Here is a 26,542-nt window from a genome sequence, read left to right as displayed (position 1 = left end):
TTCAATTGAGTTGCGGTCGCTCGGGAAACCTCACGATTTTTTTTCTCTGAGTTTCCCACCCAATTATTGACATACCCCCCGCCCCCCGCTGAGATGCCTCCTAGTTAAAATTTAGGCCAATGACTCAGCTGAAGCATTCAAAGGGAACTAGTTTGAATCATGATTCAGCAAAAATGAAGTGATGTAAATTTGTGGTAGAAGAATAATGAAAAATGATCAGATTGGATTATAAAGTAAAACCTGGATGATAAAATAAAAACACATTTTGAAGGTACGATCAAATAACATGGTTCTATCCTGAGCAATTGAGGCTCAGTTGATCAGCTTGAGGACTTGATTTGTGATCTTACCCTTTAAATAGCCTGTCCTCTATTCTACAAAGTAATACATGCTCTTACTCAATGAAATGTATAGCATAAATGCTCTGTAACATGCTTAACCTTCAAAAGAGATGACCATGGACTTTCTCTGTACATACTGGCAGGTTGAAATGGTGCTCGGTAATATCAGTAAAGACCACAATAGATATCTTTATGAAACTGCTCTCTCCACTATTTCAATTCATTTAAAATAACTCGGTTTATGGCTTTCTTAACATAGCAGACAAAGGAATTTCATAGAACATGTAGACACGTTCATTACAAGTAATGCACAGCATGATTTCAACCCCTGTATTTTTCCATTGGTTTTGCCTTTTGCCTGGGCTGTATTCTTTTATTGATCCATATAACTACAAGACGGGATAGAAGTTAATTAAGCTTGTATGCCACAAATTACAAATCCCTAATAAAAAGCATGGTGGATGATTTTATTCTGTCACAATGTAATTAATTTGTTCAAATACTTTCCACCCTATAAAGTCACTAAGACAGAATAATGTATACTCTTAATTTTGATTGATTCCAGAAAAAAACAATGTAATCTTGAAAATCAAAAGTTTTTTGCAACACAGCAAACTATCTGTAACACCCTATTTTCAATCTTTGCTTTTTCAAAACAAACACTTTTACTGTGACTTTGTATTATGACAAGGGGAAAAAGCTAAGTAAAATCAAAATTTACCTCATCACATCTTGACTATCATCACAACTGTCTGCACAGTTCACCTGCTGGAGTTTATCTGCTTTTCACCACCAGGTAGAGTAACTAAGGAGACCAATGATCTACTTTATTTTCTAAGTCACTTGCAGCTTAGTTAGAGTTATATAGGCCCCGATATTAGCGGGGAGGCGGGTTGGCAGCGGTGGGGGGGGGGGCGATTGGCCGTGTGGCAAACCCGCATGAACCAAACTTACCGTTTCCGATGCGATCGCACGTTGATTGATAGTGGTTAACGTCCTCTTTGGGTTTCGCGCCCAGCAGCAAGCCTGATTGACAGGCTAGTGCCATCAGGAGCTGCAACGCGAGGGGGGGCAGGAAAGAGAGACAGCCAGACGTCATCCGGTGCAGGACTGGAAGACCAGGGGGGAGGAGAGGGGAAGAACGGGAGGGCGAGATCGGGAGGATGAAGAGGGGCACATTGGAGCGGGAGACATCGGACATCGGAACAGGTTTCAAAAGTAGGTGCATTTAGTGTTTTCACTTCATTGCATGTTTTTTTTATTTAGTTTCTTTCTCCCTTCATGTCTGGTTTCACCAGGCGTGAATCAGAGGTGGTGGGCAAGCCGTCCAGGTAAGTTAAAAATCTTTCTGATCACTTACTCTGTCACAGGTAAAGTGCCTTAAGTACCTCAATGAGGTACATTTGGCTCTTTAACTGTCATCCCGCTGGCTTTAATTGCTGGCGGGACTTCCGGTTTCGGGTCGCCCGTGAGCACACAGGTGGGTCCCTGGGAAACTCGGAAACTGGCGGGTTGGAGCCGGCTTCTGAACCCGAACAGGATTTACGTGATTTTCGGAACCCCAATGCACCCATATTTGCCTCCTAAAATCACACCCATGGAGTCTACAGCACTGAAATAGCCATTTGTCCCAACTAGTCTATGCTGGCGTTTATGCTCCACATAAGCTTATAGGTAAATTGAAATTGTTTCTCTCACTTTTGAGGGTTGCCCAATTAATAGTTCAGTCTCACTTAGATAGCAGGAATGGAATGGAATATGATTTCCCTAAGGTTTGTAGTCACTTCATTCACTGGAAGGCATTATAGTACCTCCCTCTCCTAGTGAATATGCAGAATTTTATTGAGGGTATTGACCAGCTAATTTGTTCTTCTGTTTTATCTGGTTTCTGAATATGTCTGAAGTGGCCATGAGGAGACATCTTACAGCAGTATCCAACTCCCACTCTAGTTTTCCCTCCATTCCTTTGGTGAAGTGCTTAGATTCCAATTTCCACCTCCCACAGTGACATAGCTAAAATCAGAAGCCAAGCAGAACAGGAGGTAGTTTTCCCCCCCACAGGAGTGACCATACATACAATGCTAAGTTGCAGCATCTATAAATTCATAAAAGAAAAAAAATCTTGTAAGCATCGTCGCAGGCCCCAGGGATTTACAAACAGACATTTTGTGGACTTTTGTGTTTTAAGATTTTTCTGCTGAAAGAAACAGCAGCCCATTTGAAAAGTGGGTGTGGCCCAGGTGTGTGTAATGGACAAGGGATTCCGACCAGACCCCTAAGCCAATTAAGGGAAATGTCTGAGCGGACAGAGTTTCTCTGGGAACACAATGAGCCAGGAAGAGCAATGCATACGGTAATTGGCAGGAGATGGAGACATCATTGTTAATCAATGTTAAACCACTTAACCCAGGACTGGGTGCGAAGTGAAACCCACTATCAGCCATTACCACCATTGCCTAGATGTAAGGAGTCGCACAACACCAGGTTATAGTCCAACTGCTTTATTTGAAATCACAAGCTTTCGGAGCTTTGCTCCTTCATCAGGTGAAGTGAAGAGATGCATATTGGCACAGCATATATAGTCAGAGAACAATGCCTGGTGATTACAGATAATCTTTCTAACTGCCCTTTATCACACCTCGGCAGAGAGATAATCACAGCAATCAAAGGAGTGAATGGTGTTCAGGGAAACACTACATCCAAGAATACTGAGGTGGGGTCACAAGGGGTCAAATGTAGCAGATGCTGGGGTTTGTATTGAGAACAGATAACTTTTTTTTGCTGGAAATCGCAGCAGGTCCGGCCGCATCTGTGTGTGGAGAACAAGCCAACTACGACTTGAGTCTGGATGACTCTACGTCAGGTGGGGTTACATGTAGCGTGACATGAACCCAAGATCCCGGTTGAGGCCGTCCTCATGGGTGCGGAACTTGGCTATCAATTTCTGCTCGACAATTTTGCGTTGTCGTGTGTCTCGAAGGCCGCCTTGGATAACGCTTACCCGAAAATCGGAGGCTGAATGTCCTTGACTGCTGAAGTGTTCCCCGACTGGGAGGGAACCCTCCTGCCTGGCGATTGCGGCCGGACCTGCTGCGATTTCCAGCAAAAAAAAGTTATCTGTTCTCAATACAAACCCCAGTATCTGCTACATCTGACCCCTTGTGACCCCACCTCAGTATTCTTGGATGTAATGTTTCCCTGACTAACCTGTTTGAACACCATTCACTCCTTTGATTGCTGTGATTATCTCTCTGCCGAGGTGCGATCAAGGGCAGTTAGAAAGATTATCTGTAATCACCAGGCATTGTTCTCTGACTATATATGCTGTGCCTATATGCATCTCTTCACTTCACCTGACGAAGGAGCAAAGCTCCGAAAGCTTGTGATTTCAAATAAAGCTGTTGGACTATAACCTGGTGTTGTGTGACTCCTTACATTTGTCCACCCCAGTCCATCACCGGCATCTCCACATCATTGCCTAGATGAGGTAACCCCGAAGAGCGGGAAACCAAACAAAGGAGGGCTATCAAAATCCCAGACGGGTTGGAAGCAAAAGGACATCATTGTAAGATTACTGACTACACAAAAACAGCAGGCTGCAAAAACAGCACCGCAGGAAAAGGAACGTTTCATTTTTTTGGCGCGAAGAAGTTTGGAACTTTGGGGGGTATAAGAGTAGGCAGTTTTGGGACTTTTCGCTCTCTTGCTTCCTCGCCTGCTCTCGTCTTCGCTTGTCCTCATCTTCACAACAAAAACCGAGCACTCCGTCTGGGGCGGAGAGAAGAAACCATCACAAGAAGCAGAGCCTTGCTCTTCAACTGTTTGGACGAACCTCAAACTGAGACTTGAATACTGCGCGGCGGTACGGAATCAGGAGACACGTTTTCTACAAGGGGAAGCAGCGAGAAAGTCAAGGGACAATCGGGGTGAGCATTGTCCAAGTCCACATCCTTAAGACCACCGGTATTGTGTGAAGGGGTGTTGTGTGTTCCCAACCAAGCCATAGGGGGGTTTAGTGGGTGGGGTATAGTGTATATTCTACTCCGGGTAGTGACGTAGTGTACTGTATTGTCTTACGCCACCGTTTTTTTTTGATATATTGAAGACGGTGGTATGTGTTAACCTTAATAAACACTGTACGATTGAGTCTGAAAAACTTGTCCGTGAGTCAGTTCTGTTCACCGTAATTCCCGTCGTCTAGAACTGTGTAAGGGGGAGGTGATTCAAACCACCAAGGCAAACCACTTATAATCTGCAGTTATATGGGTAAGTTCAGTGAGACTGCACTTCCAGTGTAGAGCTTCACAAAACAGAGCACAGATCGGAGAACCAGCACTATAGTGTTATGGCCTTATCTGTGACCTGAACTCCCATCTGACGCGGGTCTGTGCTGGAGTGCAGTCTGATGAATTTACCCTATAGGGTAAACAGGCTTTTAGAGCAAGTCAGTGACCGATGACCAAGGCCTCAGATTCTCTTCTATTTCATACAGAAAACCTTTGTCTCAGAGAACTGCTGCTGGCTTACCTGATTTGGAATCTGATCACTAATATACATCAAGTTACAGCTTAAACAAATTTTACTGTGCATTGTAGTCATTCAGTAAATCTACCCTATTAGGTATTGATTTGTGTAGACAAACAGGCATTATAAAATGACTCAGAAAGCATTGCTTGAAGGGGAAGAAAAAGCTATGAAATATTTTTGTTTTAAAGTGCTCTACTATTTTATAAACTTCTATGGGTGTCTTTAAAAAAAATCAATCTTTTTGCCTCAACAGAGCTCCACCAGGTTATGCCTCCTCCTCATTGTCAGACCACTCCATATCATCACCGTTAAGGGGTGTTTGGAATAATTCCAATAAAAAGCAATAGGGGTGTGATTTCAGATGGGTTTGAGAGCTAAACCAGATCTGTCTGAACTTGTAATATAACAACACCTGGTAGGCTTATGTATCCCCTTTAATTCTGCCAAACCAACAGTTTTTTATTGTAATGTGAATATGATGATATCCAGCTGGTTTGATTACAGTTACCAACAAGATCGCTGAAAATGTTAGCTCTGAAACTACAAAATTTTGCCCCCCAGCTCAGTGTCACACTTGATGGGAGCACAGATTGGAAAATCATGGTCTCAGCAAATCAGGCACACTGAACTCCGAGCTCAATTCTCCAATTTGTACTTCCATCAAGCAAGATTCGTCTTGGAATTGGAGTGTCTCATTTTTGGGGCGAGAACACCACCTTTCAATTATTTGAATATATGGGGAGATTTTTACTAATTTTTACAAATGTTATAAAGTATTGCTTTTCTGTTTTTACTGAACAGTGAAGGAAGACGTTTTTGAAAGGTACAAGACATGCAATGCTCTTAATCTTAATCTTAAAAGCATAATCTTACTCATAAATGTTTGCAGTTGACAGGGAAAATGCAGAATTTCAATCGCTATCATCAGGAAATAGCTTCTCTCTGAAGCAATCTAAATTATTCCTGGTTAACATTATTGAACAGTAAAGCACAATTTATATGATACAATATTCCAGCATCTTCTAGGACTTGCATAAACAACCATTAAATAATTTAAAAATCCAGAGAACTCATTCAGACAAGCCCTTTTCCCTTTTAATCAGTGAACATTTTAACAATAATAATAGGGTGCAAAGGTAGGATAGGGAAGATTTCTTCTGTCACTGTGCATAACAAAATCATGAGCCTGTTTATAAAGAAGTTGCACAAAGCACACAGTGAAAATCTTCCACCATGGATTAAAATGGGGATTGATTAGGGAAAGCCAGAACGGATTTGTTAAAGGCAAACCTGATCGAGTTTTTTGACGAGGTAACAGAGAGGGTAAATGAGGGCAATGCAGTTGATGTGGTGTATATGGACTTTCAAAAGGCATTTGATAAAGTACCGCATGGTAGGTTTGTCATCAAGATTGAAGCCCAGGGAATAAAGGGGGCAGTAGCAACATGGATACAGAATTGGCTAAGTGACAGGAAACAGAGTGTAGTGGTGAACAGTTGTTTTTTGGACTGGAGGGAGGTGTACAGTGGTGTTCACCAGGGGTCCGTGCTGGGACCACTGCTTTTCTTAATACATATTAATGACTTGGACTTAGGTGTACAGGGCAAAATTTCAAATTTTTTTTTATTTTTTTATTCGTTCACGGGATGTGGGCGTCGCTGGCGAGGCCGGCATTTATTGCCCATCCCGAATTGCCCTCGAGAAGGTGGTGGTGAGCCGCCTTCTTGAACCGCTGCAGTCCATGTGGTGACGGTTCTCCCACAGTGCTGTTAGGAAGGGAGTTCCAGGATTTTGACCCAGCGACAATGAAGGAACGGCGATATATTTCCAAGTCGGGATGGTGTGTGACTTGGAGGGGAACGTGCAGGTGGTGTTGTTCCCATGCGCCTGCTGCCCTTGTCCTTCTAGGTGGTAGAGGTTGCGGGTTTGGGAGGTGCTGTCGAAGAAGCCTTGGCGAGTTGCTGCAGTGCATCCTGTGGATGGTACACACTGCAGCCACAGTGCGCCGGTGGTGAAGGGAGTGAATGTTTAGGGTGGTGGATGGGGTGCCAATCAAGCGGGCTGCTTTATCTTGGATGGTGTCGAGCTTCTTGAGTGTTGTTGGAGCTGCACTCATCCAGGCAAGTGGAGAGTATTCCATCACACTCCTGACTTGTGCCTTGTAGATGGTGGAAAGGCTTTGGGGAGTCAGGAGGTGAGTCACTCGCCGCAGAATACCCAGCCTCTGACCTGCTCTCGTAGCCACAGTATTTATATGGCTGGTCCAGTTAAGTTTCTGGTCAATGGTGACCCCCAGGATGTTGATGGTGGGGGATTCGGCGATGGTAATGCCGTTGAATGTCAAGGGGAGGTGGTTAGACTCTCTCTTGTTGGAGATGGTCATTGCCTGGCACTTATCTGGCGCGAATGTTACTTGCCACTTATGAGCCCAAGCCTGGATGTTGTCCAGGTCTTGCTGCATGCAGGCTCGGACTGCTTCATTATCTGAGGGGTTGCGAATGGAACTGAACACTGTGCAGTCATCAGCGAACATCCCCATTTCTGACCTTATGATGGAGGGAAGGTCATTGATGAAGCAGCTGAAGATGGTTGGGCCTAGGACACTGCCCTGAGGAACTCCTGCAGCAATGCCCTGGGGCTGAGATGATTGGCCTCCAACAACCACTACCATCTTCCTTTGTGCTAGGTATGACTCCAGCCACTGGAGAGTTTTCCCCCTGATTCCCATTGACTTCAATTTTACTAGGGCTCCTTGGTGCCACACTCGGTCAAATGCTGCCTTGATGTCAAGGGCAGTCACTCTCACCTCACCTCTGGAATTCAGCTCTTTTGTCCATGTTTGGACCAAGGCTGTAATGATGTCTGGAGCCGAGTGGTCCTGGCGGAACCCAAACTGAGAATCGGTGAGCAGGTTATTGGTGAGTAAGTGCCGCTTGATAGCACTGTCGACGACACCTTCCATCACTTTGCTGATGATTGAGAGTAGACTGATGGGGCGGTAATTGGCCGGATTGGATTTGTCCTGCTTTTTGTGGACAGGACATACCTGGGCAATTTTCCACATTGTCGGGTGGATGCCAGTGTTGTAGCTGTACTGGAACAGCTTGGCTAGAGGCGCAGCTAGTTCTGGAGCACAAGTCTTCAGTACTACAGCTGGGATGTTGTCGGGGCCCATAGCCTTTGCTGTATCCAGTGCACTCAGCCGTTTCTTGATATCACGTGGAGTGAATCGAATTGGCCGAAGACTGGCTTCTGTGATGGTGGGGATATCGGGAGGAGGCTGAGATGGATTATCCACTCGGCACTTCTGGCTGAAGATGGTTGCAAACGCTTCAGCTTTGTCTTTTGCACTCACGTGCTGGACTCCGCCATCATTGAGGATGGGGATGTTTGCAGAGCCTCCTCCTCCCGTTAGTTGTTTAATTGTCCACCACCATTCACGACTGGATGTGGCAGGACTGCAGAGCTTTGATCTGATCCGTTGGTTGTGGAATCGCTTAGCTCTGTCTATAGCATGTTGCTTCCGCTGTTTAGCATGCATGTAGTCCTGAGTTGTAGATTCACCAGGTTGGCACCTCATTTTTAGGTACGCCTGGTGCTGCTCCTGGCATGCTCTTCTGCACTCCTCATTGAACCAGGGTTGATCCCCTGGCTTGTTGGTAATGGTAGAGTGAGGAATATGCCGGGCCATGAGGTTACAGATTGTGCTGGAATACAATTCTGCTGCTGCTGATGGCCCACAGCGCCTCATGGATGCCCAGTTTAGAGCTGCTAGATCTGTTCTGAATCTATCCCATTTAGCACGGTGGTAGTGCCACACAACACGTTGGATGGTGTCCTCAGTGCGAAGACGGGATTTCATCTCCACGAGGACTGTGCGGTGGTCACTCCTACCAATACTGTCATGGACAGATAGATTGGTGAGGACGAGGTCAAGTAAGTTTTTCCCTCGTGTTGGTTCGCTCACCACCTGCCGCAGGCCCAGTCTGGCAGCTATGTCCTTCAGGACTCGGCCAGCTCGGTCAGTAGTGGTGCTACCGAGCCACTCTTGGTGATGGACATTGAAGTCCCCCACCCAGAGTACATTTTGTGCCCTTGCTACCCTCAGTGCTTCCTCCAAGTGGTGTTCAACATGGAGGAGGACTGATTCATCAGGTGAGGGAGGACGGTAGGTGGTAATCAGCAGGAGGTTTCCTTGCCCATTTTTGGCCTGATGCCATGAGATTTCATGGAGTCCAGAGTCAATGTTGAGGACTCCCAGGGCCACTCCCTCCTGACTGTATATCACTGTACCGCCACCTCTGGTGGGTCTGTCCTGCCGGTGGGACAGGACATACCCAGGGATGGTGATGGAAGAGTCTGTGAGTATGGCTATGTCAGGCTGTTGCTTGACTCGTCTGTGGGACAGCTCTCCCAATTTTGGCACAAGTCCCCAGATGTTCGTAAGGAGGACCTTGCAGGGTCGACTGGGCTTGGTGTTTTGCCGTTGTCGTGTCCGGTGCCTAGTGGTCCGATGCCGGGTGGTCCGATGCCGGGTGGTCCGTCCGGTTTTATTCTTATTATGACTTTTCGTAGCGAGATTTTACAACTGAGTGGCTTGCTGGGCCATTTCAGAGGGCAATTAAGAATCAACCACATTGCTGTGGGTCTGGAGTCACAAATAGGCCAGACCGGGTAAGGGCGGCAGGCTTCCTTCCCTAAAGGACATTAGTGAACCAGATGGGTTTTTACGACAATCCGGTAGTTTCATGGCCATCATTACTGATACTAGTATTTTAATTCCAGATTTTTATTTAATTAATTGAATTTAAATTCACCAGCTGCCGTGGCGGGATTTGAACTCATGACTCTGGATTTTAGTCCAGGCCTCTGGATTACTAGCCCAGTAACATAACCACTATGCTACCGTACCCGATGCAGATGACATGAAACTTGGAAGGGTAGTGAACAGTGAGGAGGATAGTGATAGACTTCAAGAGGATATGGACAGGCTGGTGGCATGGGCGGACACGTGGCAGACGAAATTTAATGCAGAAAAATGTGAAGTGATACATTTCAGTAGGAAGAACAAGGAGAGGCAATATAAACTAGAGGGCACAATTCTAAAAGGGGTACAGGAACAGAGAGATCTGGGGGTATATGTGCACAAATCATTGAAGGTGGCAAGGCAGGTTGAGAAAGCGGTTAAAGAAGCATACGAGATCCTGGGCTTTATAAATAGAGGCATAGAGTACAAAAGTAAGGAAGTCATGATGAACCTTTATGAAACATTGGTTCGGCCACAACTGGAGTATTGTGTCCAGTTCTGGGCACACACTTTAGGAAAGATGTAAAGGCCTTAGAGAGGGTGCAGAATAGATTTACTAGGATTCCAGGGATGAGGGACTTTAGTTACGTGGATAGACTGGAGAAGCTGGGGTTGTTCTCCTTGGAACAGAGAAGATTTGCGAGGAGATTTGATAGAGGTATTCAAAATCATGAAGGGTCTAGACAGAGTTGATAGAGAGAAACTGTTCCCATTGGCTGAAGGGTCAAGAACCAGAGGGCATAGATTTAAGGTGATTGGCAAAAGAACCAAAGGTGACATGAGGAAAAACTTTTTTACACAGCGAGTGGTTATGATCTGGAGGGGGTGGTGGAGGCAGATTCAATCATGGCCTTCAAAAGGGAACTGGATAAGTTCTTGGAAATAAAAAATTTACAGGCTACGGGGATAGGGCGGGGAGTGGGACTAGCTGGATTACTCTTGCAGAGAGCAGCGGGGACTCGATGGGCCAAATGGCCTCCTTCCGTGCTGTAACCTTTCTATGATTCTATGAAAATGGCAGCATATTTAAACTTTAGTATCTAAAAGCTAGGCATTCCGTATAATAATCTGATCAAATTATTTATCATATCATTAATTCAAGTCAGAACAGACACATTACTGTAACACACAATTGTCTATACTATTTGTAAGGATTAGAAACAGTTGTGCTTTAAAATCTTCCACCCAAACCTCATTGACATGATATCACTTGACAGTAATATATGTGACTATACTGTATATATCATGGAGTCACTGATGCACACTGAAGTAATAATTTCTGAGCTAAACATGAATATATTGACATGTTGCCATTTTTTGTAATATACTTTGATAGATTGCCAGGTTTACATGTTGACTGTAAAGTCACAAAATAGTTGAACCTGCATTCATTGCAGGAACAGTGGGGTGAGCAAATGTATCTCAACAAGTTTCCCTTTTTCCCTGATTAATCTCCTGCTTCAGAAGTCTTCACACTTTATTTTCAATAGCATACATGACAACCTACAAAACTCCAAAAAGCTGATGAACAGCTTCAAAAAAGTCGACACAACCTCAGAAACAACCTACAGCTGAAAAACAGCCCTGAATAAAGGTCAAGACAACTGAGTAAATTAAATGTCTTTATATTACATTGGGTTTCAGGATTTTTATAAGTATTTTGGGATCACATTCCACAATTGCTTTTTTGGGTGCAAAATGAAACCCAAAGGTTTCACGTATGACATATGAAAAGAAACAGTTGCAATGGGGTATGAACTTGTCATGACTAAAGGTGCAGCTATACCCATTATTTCATCAGTTGTATTAGAGGAAAAAAAACTGAAGTTCACACAAATGCAATTTTTGCAGTGGTGGATTTAGAAATTGTGGAAGGGAAAGTGTGCTCTGATAGTAAAAAATGTATTTCCAGGGGGTCTGGCGGAATGTCTCTGTAGGTACCTTTGATTTTGACACTTTGTTGTATTTTCCAACATTTTGAAGTGTACTGTGATTCAGCATGTGAAGCCAAACATAATCTATTAACTATATACACCATTCTAGAAAAAATCATTGCAGAATAAATTAATTATGGCTTCAAATGTTGAATCATAGTACACTTCAATCTTGTGTTCCTCCACATTTTTGGCCATTTTACAATCATGGAGACCAAACATAAGAGCAAACAGCAATACCCTGTAAGAAACAAAAGAAAAAATAGCAAAATAGTAGTTGTTTGGGAAGACGATGCCCTAAGCACTGAAGCACAGTCCCCACCTTGGTAACAGGAAATACCAGTCAGACTGAGACTTTTACACTATCTTGTGCGATGATACTCTTAAACCTGAAACTTTTCCTCTTGCATTGATTGATATACTGGTCATCGTGTTACATTCTATGAATGAAAACACCAGCCATCCCTTGATATTTTAGACTGAAGTGGGATAGATCATTAAATCTAGAGTACAGGATTAAAATGGTCATTCTTGTGGTAAACATGACCGGAATAGAATGTAGAAACGCAAGCAGAAACCCTGCTTTGTAGGTTTTAATATAAAAAGGTAAGTGGATATCATAACTTTATAAACACCTAATGACATTACACAACTATTATATAAACTTTATGCATCCTCATGCAGTATTTCAATTGAACTTGTGTGGGAATTGCAAAGATTTCACTATCCTGTTCCTCAAGAACTCTGCTGCAGTTGATTGTGTTTATCTTCCTCCACATTTGGATTTATAGCCATAGTTAAATACTTGCCATCATCCCTGATCCGCCTGTGTAAAACAATCTCACACCTCTCCTTCACCTGAACCATCAGTGGTGCCTTGGTGGTGTGTGTAATTTTAGTGCCCCCAACCCTGAACTAAAAGCTGACCTTAGCGGCCTGGCGCAAGCAAAGTGATCGGTGTCTGGAATTGCTAATCACTTCAACAGAAAGTGGGCAATTGGCAACTGTGTAATAGATGCATGAATTGTCCGAGTCACAAATGTTAAATCAATACACGAGATCTTACATTTGATCGGCAGCAGGTAGATTTGCCCTGGATAAAACAGAGCTGACTTTCCCTGCTTACAGCAGCAGGAAGTTGTAATTATGGAAGAACAGCTAATCAATTTACTTATTGTATCTCTCAAATGATTCAGCCTACCTTCACAGTGCAGTATGAAGTGTTGGTTACTGGGGCTGAAGTGGGCACTGAAGTAGGTGCAGTTATCCCTGTGGAACGTGCACGAAAGACACTGGCGGTGAAATGATCCCACAGTGCGTACGCTGTTAAACAGAACAAGCACAAGGAAGCAGGTTATAACACCGAACAGAGAATTTTCTACCAGTGCGCTGTTACTGATATGCCAGTGCAACCAAAATGAAAATGCATCATGTTTTCACTGAGGAATGAACCATATTTTTACCCCAAAACAAATAGCAAAACACTGCAGATGCTGGAAATCTGAAATAACAACAGAAAATGCTGGAAATACTCAGAACATCAGGTGGCATCTGTGGAGAGAGGAAGGTAGGATTAACGTTTCAGGTTGATCACCTTTCGTCAGAACTGGGAGATGTTACAGATCAACAGCTTATTACGAGGAACAGAGCCAGAGAAAAGGGGGCAGGGAGAAAAAAGAAGAATGGTCTGTGATTAGGTGGAGGACAGGAGATGATTAAATGACAGAAGCGATAACAGCGTGACAAAAGGAGGCAATGTAGTGGTCCATGTCGGTACCAATTATATAAGGAAGAACAAGGAGAAGGTCTTGCTAAGAGAATATCAGAAGCTAGGAACTAAATTAAAAAGCAGGACCTCACAGGTGGTAATCTCAGGACTACTACCCAAGCCACGTCCCAATTGACATAGGGATAGGCAGATCAGAAAAGTGAATATGTGGATGAAAGAGTGGTGTGGGAAGGAGGGGTTCCATTTAATGGACACTGGCACCAGTACTGGGGCAGGAAGGAGCTGTACCGCCGGCACGGGCTCAAACTAAACCGGAATGGGACCAGAGTCCTAGCGGGAAGGATAAATAGGGCGGTGCATAAGGCTTTAAACTAGCCAGATGCGGGGAGGGATCTGGTAGCAATAATAAAAGTTTAAAGATAAATGAAACAGGAGATGAGTATAAAGGTCAGACCAGGGTAAGGAACAAAGATAACATAAATAGTCAAGGAACAAATACAGTTATAAAACAGAAGTATAAAAGAACAGTTTAAAAAAAAGTAAAAGGAACAACAATTAAAGATGAATTAAACTGCCTGTACAGCAATGTACACAGTGTCCAAAATAGAACGGGGGAACTGGAAGCAATAATCCATAGTGAGGAACCAGATGTGGTTGGAATAACTGAAACAATGCTACATAAAGAACAGGACTGGCAACTAAATATTGCAGGTTATAACATAATTAGAAAGGACAGGGAAGGAAGAAGGAGGGGTGGAGCAGCTGGACTAATTAGAGATACCATAATGGCAGTAGAAAAAAGGGACATAAGTAACAGAAGGATAGAAACAGAATCCATATGGATTGAAATAAAAGATAAGGGATCGATCATGCTAATAGGGGTATACTACAGACCATCTAATAGTGGAAAGGAGGTGGAGGAAGAAATATGCAAGAAAATATGTGAAATGTTTAAAGGACATGGAATAATAATCATGGGAGATTTTAACTATCCCCAAATAAACTGGCAAGAAGAGGTAGGTAACAGGGTACAGGGAATGGAGTTTTTAACAATGTGTGCAGGACCCCTTTCTTACCCAGTATGTAAAAAGCACAATAAGAGAGGAAGCACTGCTAGTAATGGGATCTAGTAATGGGAAATGAACCAGAACAGGTAAGAGAAGTAAGCGTAGGGGAACATCCAGGCAATAGGGATCACAACATAAAAAGGTTCAAGATAAAGATTGAGAAGGACAAAATTAAGACAAAGACCAAAGTAATAAATTAGAAAAAAGCTGATTTTCAGGGGATGAGAATGGAACTAGTGAAAATAAACTGGAAACATTTACTGATAAACAAAGAAATAGAACAGCAGTGGGAAACATTTAAAATGGTGATCAAGAGTCCAGGAGAAATATATCCCACTAAAAACAAGAACAAACTAGCCAGTAATGATACACCATGAATGAATAAAGAAATAAGGGCAAAATTTGAAACTAAAGAAAAAAGCATGCACTACGTACACAGACAACAAAGGAGAGGATGACAAAAGGGAATACGAAAAGGTTAGGAAAGAAGTTTTAAAAAAAAATTAGGAAGGCAAAGAGGAACTACAAAATTAAATTATCAAGGAATATAAAAATAAATAGTAAAGTATTCTACAGACACATAAATAACAAAAGAAAAATCAGGATATGGTGATTAAGGGATACACAAGATAAACTCACAGGTAATGACAGTGAAATGGCAGAAATATTAAATAATTACTTTGCCTCAGTATTTACCAGGGAGACTAAAATGGTGGGCATGACATTATAAGAAGAGATCAAAAAAGATACAAGGACACTTAAGATAGAAAGGGGGAGATAATTGATAAACTAATCAAACTTAGAGAAGATAAAACCCCTGGTCCAGATGGATTGCGTCCACGCATATTAAAAGAAGTTAGGGAAGAGATCGCAGAGGCACTATTACATATATATAAAAAATCATTAAAAAAGGGAATAGTGTCAGAGGGCTGGGGAACAGCTAATGTGATGTCTATATTTAAAAAGGGAGATTGAACCAATCCAGGGATCAACAGACTAATTAGCTTAACATTGGTGGTAGGAAAGATAATGGAATCCTTACTCAAAGATGTAATAGAAAAACATCTAGAAACTAAAAATATAATAAAGAATAGTCAGCACGGATTCAAAAGGGAAGGTCATGCTTGAGCAACCTGATTGAGTTCTTTGAAGAAGTAACAGAAAGGGTAGACAAGGGTAATGTAGTAAATGCAATATATTTGTATTTTCAAAAGGCCTTTGATAAGGTACCGCATAGTAGACACATAACTAAGCTCAGAGCGTGTGGAATCAGGAGACCAGGAGCAGAATGGATAGCAAACTGGCTACAAAACAGAAAACAGAGAGTAGGGGTTAAAGGTAGTTACTCAGACTGGCAAAAGGTGGGAAGTGGTATTCCACAAGGATCAGGGCTGGGACCACTGTTGTTCACCATTTATATAAACGATTTGGACTCGGGAATTGTAAGCACAATTTCAAAATTTGCAGATGACACCAAATTGGGGGAAGTAGTTAATACTGAGGAGAACTGCGACAAAATACAGGAAGACATTAATAAACTTGCAGAACGACCATGTAATTGGCAACTGAATTTCAATATAAATAAGTGTGAGGTATTACATTTTGGTAGGAAGAATAAGGAGGCCACATACTGCTTGAAAAATAAGAGTCTAAATGGGATAGAGGGATCTGGGGGTACAGATACACAAATCACTAAAAGTAGCGACACAGGTTAATAAGGCCATAAAAAAAGCAAACCAAGCACTGGGGTTCATTTCTAGAGGGATACAATTGAAAAGCAGAGATGTTATGTTAAACTTGTATAAAACCTTGGTTAGACCACACTTGGAGTAATTTGAACAGTTCTGGTCATCGTATTATAAAAAGGATATCGAGGCACTGGAGAAGGTGCAAAAAAGATTTACTAGGATGACACCAGAACTGAGAGGTTATACCTATCAGGAAAGATTGAGCAGGCTGGGGCTCTTTGCTCTAGAAAAGAGAAGACTGAGGGGTTACCTGGGAGAGGTCTTTAAGATTATGAAAGGGTTTGTTAGGGTAGATGTAGAGAAAATATTTCCACTTGTGGGGGAAACCAGAACTAGGGGCCATAAATATAAGATAGTCATTAATAAATCCAATAGGGAGTTCAGGAGAAACTTCTTTACCCAGAGAGGTTAAAGTGCGGAACATGCGACCACAAGAAGTAATTGAGGCGACTAGCATAGATGCATTTAAGGTGCAGTTGGATAAACACATGAGGGAGGTAGGAATAGGGGATATGATGATAGGGTTAGATGAAGTAGGGAGGGAGGAGGCTCGTGTGGAGTATAAACACAGGCATAGGCAAGTTGGGCCGAATGGCCTATCTCTTTGCTGTACAATCTGTGTAATTCTATGTAATGATGAGAAGTATCCGAGATCCAGAGGATGAGTCAATGGTTACAGCAGAATAGCAGGGAGGGAAACATGGAAAATGTGACAAAGTGGTGAAGGCTCCAGTGGCCTGGAAAAATGGTGGAAGAAAAAGGCAGATGACTGCAAAGGTGCAGGCCACCCTGCCGGCTGTGTACAGATAGGGGATCTGCCTCCTTTATTATAAAAAATCCCTGCAGGAAAACATCTTTCCTCCCCAATTCAAAATTCTCTTGCCTATTTTATTTATTTAAATGTATTTGTAAGGTGCAATTTCAGGCCACCTCACCAATGAATCCAACTTTACAACAACACTCTCAGCACAGTAGGTAAGTACTATGTTTAACTTGGATTTTTCTGTTTGGGAAATATCACTGATGAAAAAGAAAAACACATTTCTTCCTATCAAAATTACTCATCAACATAGAAACAAGAGTAGGCCATTCAGCCCCTCGAGCCTGTTCTGTCATTCAATTAGATCATGGCTGATCTATATCCTAACGCCATCTACCCACCTTGGCTCCAAAACCCTTAATACCCTTGGCTAGCAAAAATCTATCAATCTCAGATTTAAAATTATTAATTGAGCTAGCATCTACTACTTTTTATGGGAGAGATTTTCACACTTCTACCACTCTTTGCTTAAAGAAGTGTTTCCTAACTTCTCTCCTGAATGGCCTGGGTCTGATTTTAAGGTTACGTCCCCTTGTCCTAGACTCCCCCACCAGCATTAAAAAATTGTCCCTATCTACCTGATCAATTCCTTTCAAAATCCTAAAAACCTCAATCAAATCACTCCTTAATCTTCTTTATTCCAGGGAATACAAGCCTAGTTTATGTAATCTCTCCTCATAATCTAACCCTTGGAGTCCTGGTAACATTCTGGTGAATCTGTGCTGCACTCCTTCCAAGGCCAATACATTCTTTCTAAGGTGCGGTTCCCAGAACTGTACATAGTACTCCAGATGTGGTCTGACCGGGGCTTTGTACAGCTGTAGCAAAGCTTCCTCCCCATTATATTCTAGACTATTAGTTATAAAGGCTAACATTCCATTACCTTTTTTTGCACCTGACCACTACATTTTAGCGATCTGAGCGATCTGTGTACACGGACCTCTAAATCTCTTTGGATCTTTTAATGCTAATTGTGATTATAAAAGAAAAATAATAAACATCAATATGAAACACTGACACTGTTGCATGTCTGTTTTGACGTGTACACGAGCAGGCAGTAAAATGCCTATGGCTCAATTCTGATCAATACTGGATAGAACAAAATTGGTGATAGTGTATGTCCCACTATAAAAATGAATGAGGTGAATCAGATAAGGACAACTGCGCATTGATTAGAATTGGGGCCCAGACAGTGCTGGCATTTCATTGGGAAACTTGATTGGCACCCCATCCACCACCCTAAACATTCACTCCCTTCACCAGTGGCTGCAGTGTGTACCATCCACAGGATGCATTGCAGCAACTTGCCAAGGATTCTTCGACAGCACCTCCCAAACCCGCGACCTCTACCACCTAGAAGGACAAGAGCAGCAGGTACATGGGAAACACACCACCTGCACGTTCCCCTCCAAGTCACACACCATCCCGACTTGGAAATATATCGCCGTTCCTTCATCGTCGCTGGGTCAAAATCCTGGAACTCCCTTCCTAACAGCACTGTGGGAGAACCGTCACCACAAGGACTGCAGCGGTTCAAGAAGGCGGCTCACCACCACCTTCTCAAAGGCAATTAGGGATGGGCAATAAATGCCGGCCTCGCCAGCGATGCCCACATCCCATGAACGAATAAAAAAAATCTCAATGAGCTCACAGACTTTTTGCTCCAGTTGAAACTGACATCCCTTCATACTCAATTAATCACAGCTCAGAGTTAGGGAGCAATTTTATTTTTAAACAGGTATGTTTTGACCTGATTCTGCTTACCTGTACAAGTGTCTTCCTCTTGGAGAATCTTCTGTACTCAGAAAATATCTAACAAATGAGATTAGATCAGCAAACCATTAGGTGACATTCTCAAATTAAAAATCACATTTATGGGAACTAGAATCTTTGAGCAGTTATATGTAGATTTGGTTAATGTAACAATGTTTTGTGGCAAATGATAATATTTTGAGTTGCCTATAGTGGGCCAATTTAAAATTATTTTAATGATTAAGTCTTCCTAAGTTACATATTTTATCTCTTATAAAGAAAGAAGAGTTTGCATTTATATAGCCGCTTTCATTATCTCAGGACGTCTCAAAGGGTTTCACAACCAACGAATTACTTTCGAAATGTGGTCACTATTGTAATATAGGGAAACGTGGCAGCCAATTTGCGTACAGCAAGGTCCCACAAACAGCATTGAGATACCTAACCAATTAAACTGTTTCAGTAGTGCTGGTGGAGGGATAAATGCTGGCCAGGATACTGGAAGAACTCCCCAGCTCTTCTTTGAGTAGTCCCATTGTTCTTTTATGCCCAACTGAGCGGGCAGATGGAACTTCGGTTTAACGTCTCATCCGATAAACGGCACCTCCAACAGTGCACCTCTCCTTTTAAACAAGATTTTCTGCTTCTTTGGTCTGGTTTCACTGGGCCATGCACCCACTGTGACAGAAAGGGCAGTCAGGTGACCTGGTCCCAGCCTCCGCCAAATGCTATTTCAATCTGGCTGTTAGGAGATGGGCAACCACTCCTCCACATCTCCTTCCTTCTTTGAGGAAACACTAATATCTACTCACTGGTGGGATCAAAAGTTCAGCAGAATGGAGGAACTCAACCTGTGTCACTGCAATAGTGCAATCAGTCAGTTTCTTGCTATCTGACCAGTGTTCACAGGTTTCAGTCCCAGCACAGTTAACCACTTGAAGGCTTCTGGCTTCATTGGTTGGTCATCAGTTCTTGCTGTGGCAGCTACATGGAGCTGAGGCAAAGCAGTTCAACTCTGGGGTGACAAACACTCAAATGCAGCCTAGCTTCTTGTGAGCCTATCACATAACAGCAGTGATGGAGGCGATGGGGAAATTTGAAGCCAGCTACAATGTACTGTGGGACTGCACTGTACATTTTTGTTGGTTTCTTGCCATTTTCATCCTATTATGTCCCCTGCTCTGGGATTCAAACCAGTGAACACTCAGACACGGAGTGAGAACTCGACTGGCTACACTATTGAAATAACCCTGTGAATAACAATGATCGAAAATGTATTAGTCATCTACATTCTTTAGTACTATTAAATCTGCTGTAAAAGGTGCTGGGAAACCTGCGGTGTATCTCTGATATGTATAATTTTTCTTTCAGGTTTTTATCACCCACAGTTCACTTTTTTCATCTTTATCAGAACTATTTGATTGTTTGTTACTAGATTTTGTAATCTATGTTTAATACTAAAAGCAAAATCAAAAATAAGCTGCTAATATGATTCAACATCCCAATGGTCACGTGTTTGACTTTGAATTTGCATTAGATCGAGGACTACAAAATTAATAGGGAAAATTAAGAGTGAAGATAAGATTTTGAATTTATAAAATTTATTCATAACAATATTGTCTTTCATTGCACACTACACTCATTCGTAATGTATATTTGCATTTCAACACATAAAGGGAGAGGAGATACATATTAAAAGCAGCGAATAACTTAATTTCTCACTGTTAAAAATAATGATAAACTTGCGATATTGTTTACCAATCATGTGGCCAGTAAACATGTACTTACAATTTACATTAATCATGTAGTTATACGACCCCGATATTCCTACTTTTTAGGGCTACCAAATTCAGTTAATCTGGGTGGGTGGAGATGGAGTATGAGGAGGGGTCTCGGTTACTCCGAGTCTCTGCCCCTTTGTTCTAGATTGAAATTTCTGCCAGAATTGGGGGTGGGCGTTTTTTGTGTCAGTTCCTTTCCGTGGAAGCAACACTAAAAGATGCAGCACTGGTAGGATGATTCCTCTGTTCAGGTTCCTGCCATTTTCTCCTCATTTGCCCCCACTGCAATGAACTGCATAAAGCAGGTGTATTTGCTTGCCAGGGCCAGTTGATTACCACAGAGATAGCAGGAAATTCAAAACCTAGTCAGTTTTAAATTTTTAAAGAATCTTTGGTTGGTAAGGTTCTGCAGTGAAATCACTCCCTCCCCAAAACTGAGGCAAATGCTTCATTTGTGTTGAATATGGTGCATAATAGACTTGTCAGCAAAATTAAAGCCCATGGGATTAAAGGGACAGTGGCAGCATGGATACAAAATTGGCTAAGGGAAAGAAAGCAGAGAGTAGTGGTGAACGGTTGTTTTTCGGACTGGAGGGAAGTATACAGTGGTGTTCCCCAGGGGTCAGTATTAGGACCACTGCTCTCTTTGATATATATTAATGACCTGGACTTAGATATAAAGGGTATAATTTCAAAGTTTGTAGATGACATGAAACTCGGAAATGTAATAAACAATGTGAGGATAGTAAAAGACTTCGGGAGGACATAGACAGACTGATGAAATGGGCAGACACATGGCAGATGAAATTTAATGCAGAGAAGTGTGAAGTAATACACTTTGGTAGGAAGACTCAGGAGAGGCAATATAAACTAAAAGGTACAATTTTAAAGGGGGTGCAGGAACAGAGACACCTGGGGGTGTATGTGCACAAATCTTTGAAAGTGGCAGGATACATTGAGAAGGCTGTTAAAAAAGCATATGGGATCCTGGCTTTATTAATAGAGGCATAGAATTCAAAAGCAAGGAAGTTATGCTGGACCTTTATAAATCACTTGCTAGGCCTTAGCTGGAGTATTGTGTTTAATTCTGGGCACCACATTTTAGGAAGGATGTCAAGGCCTTAGAGAGGGTGCAGAGGAAATTTACTAGAATGGTACCAGGGATGAGGGACAGGACATACCTGGGCAATTTTCCACTTGCTTGGATGAGTGCAGCTCCAACAACACTCAAGAAGCTCGACACCATCCAAGATAAAGCAGCCCGCTTGATTGGCACCCCATCCACCACACTAAACATTCACTCCCTTCACCACCGGCGCACTGTGGCTGCAGTGTGTACCATCCACAGGATGCACTGCAGCAACTCGCCAAGGCTTCTTCGACAGCACCTTCCAAACCCGCGACCTCTACCACCTAGAAGGACAAGAGCAGCAGGCACATGGGAACAACACCACCTGCACGTTCCCCTCCAAGTCACACACCATCCCGACTTGGAAATATATCGCCGTTCCTTCATTGTCGCTGGGTCAAAATCCTGGAACTCCCTTCCTAACAGCACTGTGGGAGAACCGTCACCACACGGACTGCAGCGGTTCAAGAAGGCGGCTCACCACCACCTTCTCGAGGGCAATTAGGGATGGGCAATAAATGCTGGCCTCGCCAGCGACGCCCACATCCCGTGAACGAATAAAAAAAAAAGCTGTGTGGAGAGATTGAAGAAGCTGGGGTCGTTCTCCTTAGAACAGAGAAGGTTAATGGGAGATTTGATGGAGGTGTTCAAGATCATGAATGGTTTTGATAGAGTAAATAAGGAGAAACTGTTTCCAGTGGCAGAAGGGTTGGTAATCAGGGGACACAGATTTAAGGTGATCGGCAAAAGAACCAGAGGCAACATGAAGAAACATTTTTTCATGCAGCGAGTTGTAATGATCTGGAATGCACTGCTTGAAAGTGTGATGGAAGCAGATTCAATAGGAACTTTCAAAAGTGAATGGGATAAATACTTGAAGGCAAAAAGTTTACAGGGCTATGGGGAAAGAGTAGGGGAATAGGACTAATTGGATAGCTCTTTCAAAGAGCCAGCACAGGCATGATGTGCCGAATGGCCTCCTCCTGTGCTGTACCTACTATGATACTCACCTCCAATATATTAAGACTCCCTAAACCCGGGATTCGCAAAAGGTCGGTGTGTATCCATGGGGGTGGGGCAGAAGTTCTGCGCTATCCCAGATATGCCCTAAAACAGCCTCCCTGGAAAGTTCTAAGCTTGGGTTTTAACTGCATGTAATTCAAGAGAGAGTTATATCAGGGTGAAGAGCATTTTAATACTTTCTATTAGTTTATGCGACATCCAGAAAGATTTGGCTCCATTTTGAAAATCTCACAAGCAGGGATGGGATTGATTTAAGGGTGTAAGCGTAGGCTAGGTTCCCACAACTAACATTTTAATAGTCTTTTAGGGAGGTAGTTTAAATGTTAACATGACTGTCTTATCACTAACCATTTTGTTCAGAACTGAGGCAGAGAACATATCCTTTATGGATAAGACTGTGATATTAAAATGCATTTAAAAATATCGTTATTTTCAGTTTCAATTGAGTCTAGGCTAGAATTTGAAACTAGTCCTATAACAAAATGGTTAAATAGAATGTAAATGACAGAGGCCATGTGACTATTCAATAGAAAGGTAATCCCAGTTCTTTCATCTGAATATTGTGCAAAAAAGCACATACAGGACAATATAACTATATTCTGAAACAGTTCAGAACATGATGAGGCTTTGATCAATGCTGCGGCTTTGATCAATGCTGCATTTAGCTTGGTGAAAATTCAACGTGAAAAACTGCGTTATTTAAGGAATGCATAGTTGGCTTGTTTCATCTTACTATTAAAATGAAGATGACAGGGCTAACTCATTTATAATTGTTTATTATAACTGATGTCATTATTTAAAGAGACTAAACTTTGACAGTGCAGAATGGACTCACATCTTCTGATGGACTTCGTCATATCCAAGGATTCGGGTGACTTCCCAGTTTCCTGATGTCAGGTGTCGCACGCTGCTCAGTTCATTTTTAGGCTGCAAATTTCAAATGGAGACATTAATAATGCAAAGACCATGCTTGGGAGAGCACAGCACCCCAGATATATCAGTATAGCAGGCTAATCACTGCTACTTTAGACACTGCAGCATTGAAAGGAAAACAAACTTTAACTTAATAGTAAAATGCATTGCTCTACCAAATAGGATGACTGCTTTACAATATTCTATCCCCTAATAATGCTGAAGATAACATAAACACTTCACTTTTAGTTTATTTTCTTTTGTAGTTCTGCTTATTAAAGTGAGGAAACATATTTCTAAGACTTTTTTTTTCTCTTTGCATCTCAGTGACAGCAATATATCAAGTTCAAATCAGGTACAGATGTAAGGCAAACATTTTCCTCCATTATGCTGATAAAGTGCCTAAACCCAAGATTTAGACACTTGCATGAATGTGAATTTTCAATTCCTCATACTGTCTGATGGTCTATCTAAGCAATATTGCCACTTGTGTTCCATTTGAAGGTAGATTTGTGATGTGAATCCAAACTTGTCAAACATTTCACTCAAGCTTTTAGCAGACAAAATGGCACAAACATTTATTCCATCTAGGCTGGATTCAAATTCAGATTTTGGAAGAAGTGAAAATTATGAATTCTAATAGCTTCCAAGGGCCCGAGTGAAATGACTTCTGTCAATATGCATGTGTATGTACATATTTTACACTTGTGTGCGTACACACACACACACACACACACACAATGGAAAAGAAAACCAGGAGGGTGTAAAACTGGCGGCCAATGTGCTATGGCCCATTTTTTCACCCAGTGATAAAAGTTAAAATGTCCCCTACACACACACACACACACACACACAGTAAATATAAGGGTAAATTTTCATCTTCATCACCTGGGTGGTAATCTGGTGGGGTGAATCGCCTGCCCGTTGTAGAACCCACTCAATTTTCATTTAGATGGTGAGGATGAAAATTTGCCCCACACACTTCCAAAGAGGACAAAGATGTGTTAAGATTCTTAATGATGCTACATTAAGTAGTATTTATTTTTTGCTATAATTTCCTATAAAATATACAATATATACAGTAAGACTAGAGATATTTAAACCAGAAGTGACTTAAATGGGTCAATGCATGCTTATGCGCATGTGCACAACTCTTTCCTGCTGGGACCAGTGTGATTTACAGTCACAGGAACCCACAATCTAATGGGCCCTTGCCAGCTGCACTTTGCAATATAGAACTATTGATATCAGACTGGAAGTTTAATAAAACTACAGCCTAAATTGCAACAGTAGAGCACGTAATTGTCAAATCTACTCTTTAGATTGAGACTTGATAAACCTAATTTTTGGACATTTAAAAAAAAAGCAATAGTTCTAGACGCAAATATTATTGCGTGTGATTTGAAACAAATTGTAGTTAAGGTTCAGTGACTCCAAGGAAGACAAGACTATTTTTATATTAAAAATTGTAGCCATGTACAAGATTGTGGATGATGTACTATACTCAGATCCAGCTATAAATCTTTTATACAAGACCATGAACTAATGATAAATATTAATTTCAGAAGTGATAAATTCTGAGATGATATTGTGCAGGAATGATGATGCATGATTGCAAGTTTTTAAAAATTGTTTTAGGTAATAATCATTAAGTGCTGTGCAAAACTATTTGAGGAGTTCAGGGAAATCCCAGTATTGCGAGAGTTCAAGCAGGAAAGGTCTGATACAATTCAAAGTGATCTTTTAAATTAAAGTTAGAACTTGTGTTCAATATAATAGTCACTTCCAAGGATTAACCATAGTTAAAAAAGAGAAACATCATGAATCTTGCAACAGGACTTAATTCTTGAACTAGTTTCATCTTGCAGCTCATGACTGTGCCCTTTACTACTTATGATAGCAATCAGGGAGTGGGTGAAATTAAAAAAAGAGAATGTAATTCTTGGTGCCCAAAGTATACGTAAAGCCCTAAGAATCTTCTACTTTTGTCTAGGGGACCTAAATTCACATTCTAATGTTAACTGACATTCCCACTCAGACTATACTTGAAGGGAAATCTTTACCCACTTCAGCTGGGCAACCTGAAAGTTGAATCTTTAAAATATAAAATTGGTGGAATAATTAAAATTAAAAGGGGAAATAGTTGAATTACTGAATGGTTATTATCCCGATGTATTGTGGTAATATGAATACGATTGGGTCTTTTGAAATCAGTGTGGAGAAGAATAACAGATTCTCTTGGCTAGATGGCATACATTTGAGGATGCTAAAAACTAGGCAGGAAATTTGCAGGGCATTGGCTGCAGTAATGAAAGATTCATTGTGTACCAAAGAGGTTCTGCAGGATTGTGATTTAGCAAAAGTAGTACCTATATTTTAAAAGGGGAACAAGTCAAACCCAAGTAGCTATGGGTCCATTAGCCTTACATCAATACTGTGTGAAATATCTTCACGGGCACCGTCAATTGGCTGGTCTGCTAGGATTTACCTGTGAGCAGTTGGAAAATGACCCCTCACTTTTCAGCCACTGTTCGCCTCCGTCCCAGAGATAATGTGACAGAGACTGGTGAAGCTGATCTCTGGAGAAGCCAAATTCACGTCAGGAATTAAACACAGATTTTCTCACTGGAATCGGCCAAATACATTGCAGTGATCTTTTCCAGTTCTGCACATTCCTATATTCTGAGTCAGGAGTTGAATATTTCAGCACAGTAACCACTGAACTATGCTAAGTAATAACATTTTAACATCTTTAATGCAGTAAAATTATGCCAATAACAAAGGACAAACACTTAGGGCTAAAAATTGGGCCACATAGCGCTTGTTTTGTAGGCGCTACGCGGTCTCCTAAGGACCTAAAATGACATCTGGAATGTGCACGCACACTTCTAGCGTGACGAGCACTGAACGCCATTTTGGTAAAGGCATTTGCACCCATGCAGATAACGAATGCTGGCAGCATGTAAAGTAGG

The 26,542-nt window shown here is 41.9% G+C and overlaps 1 protein-coding gene across 1 annotated transcript in view; it reads right to left on the bottom strand.

Moving 5' to 3' along the window:
• Window positions 1-26,542, bottom strand: part of LOC137323598 (inactive dipeptidyl peptidase 10-like) — a 685,713-nt gene that overhangs the window by 37,208 nt on the left and 621,963 nt on the right. Inside the window, exons 14-16 of the mRNA XM_067987272.1 lie at window positions 23,494-23,585; window positions 18,738-18,785; window positions 12,811-12,932 (exon numbers count right to left, since the gene is read on the bottom strand). Coding sequence (XP_067843373.1) covers window positions 12,811-12,932; window positions 18,738-18,785; window positions 23,494-23,585 — 262 coding nt within the window. The remainder of the gene's footprint in view (window positions 1-12,810; window positions 12,933-18,737; window positions 18,786-23,493; window positions 23,586-26,542) is intronic.

This window comes from Heptranchias perlo, chromosome 7, assembly GCF_035084215.1.
Source record: "Heptranchias perlo isolate sHepPer1 chromosome 7, sHepPer1.hap1, whole genome shotgun sequence".
Taxonomy (NCBI): domain Eukaryota; kingdom Metazoa; phylum Chordata; class Chondrichthyes; order Hexanchiformes; family Hexanchidae; genus Heptranchias; species Heptranchias perlo.
This window is presented reverse-complemented; position numbering and strand designations above follow the sequence as displayed.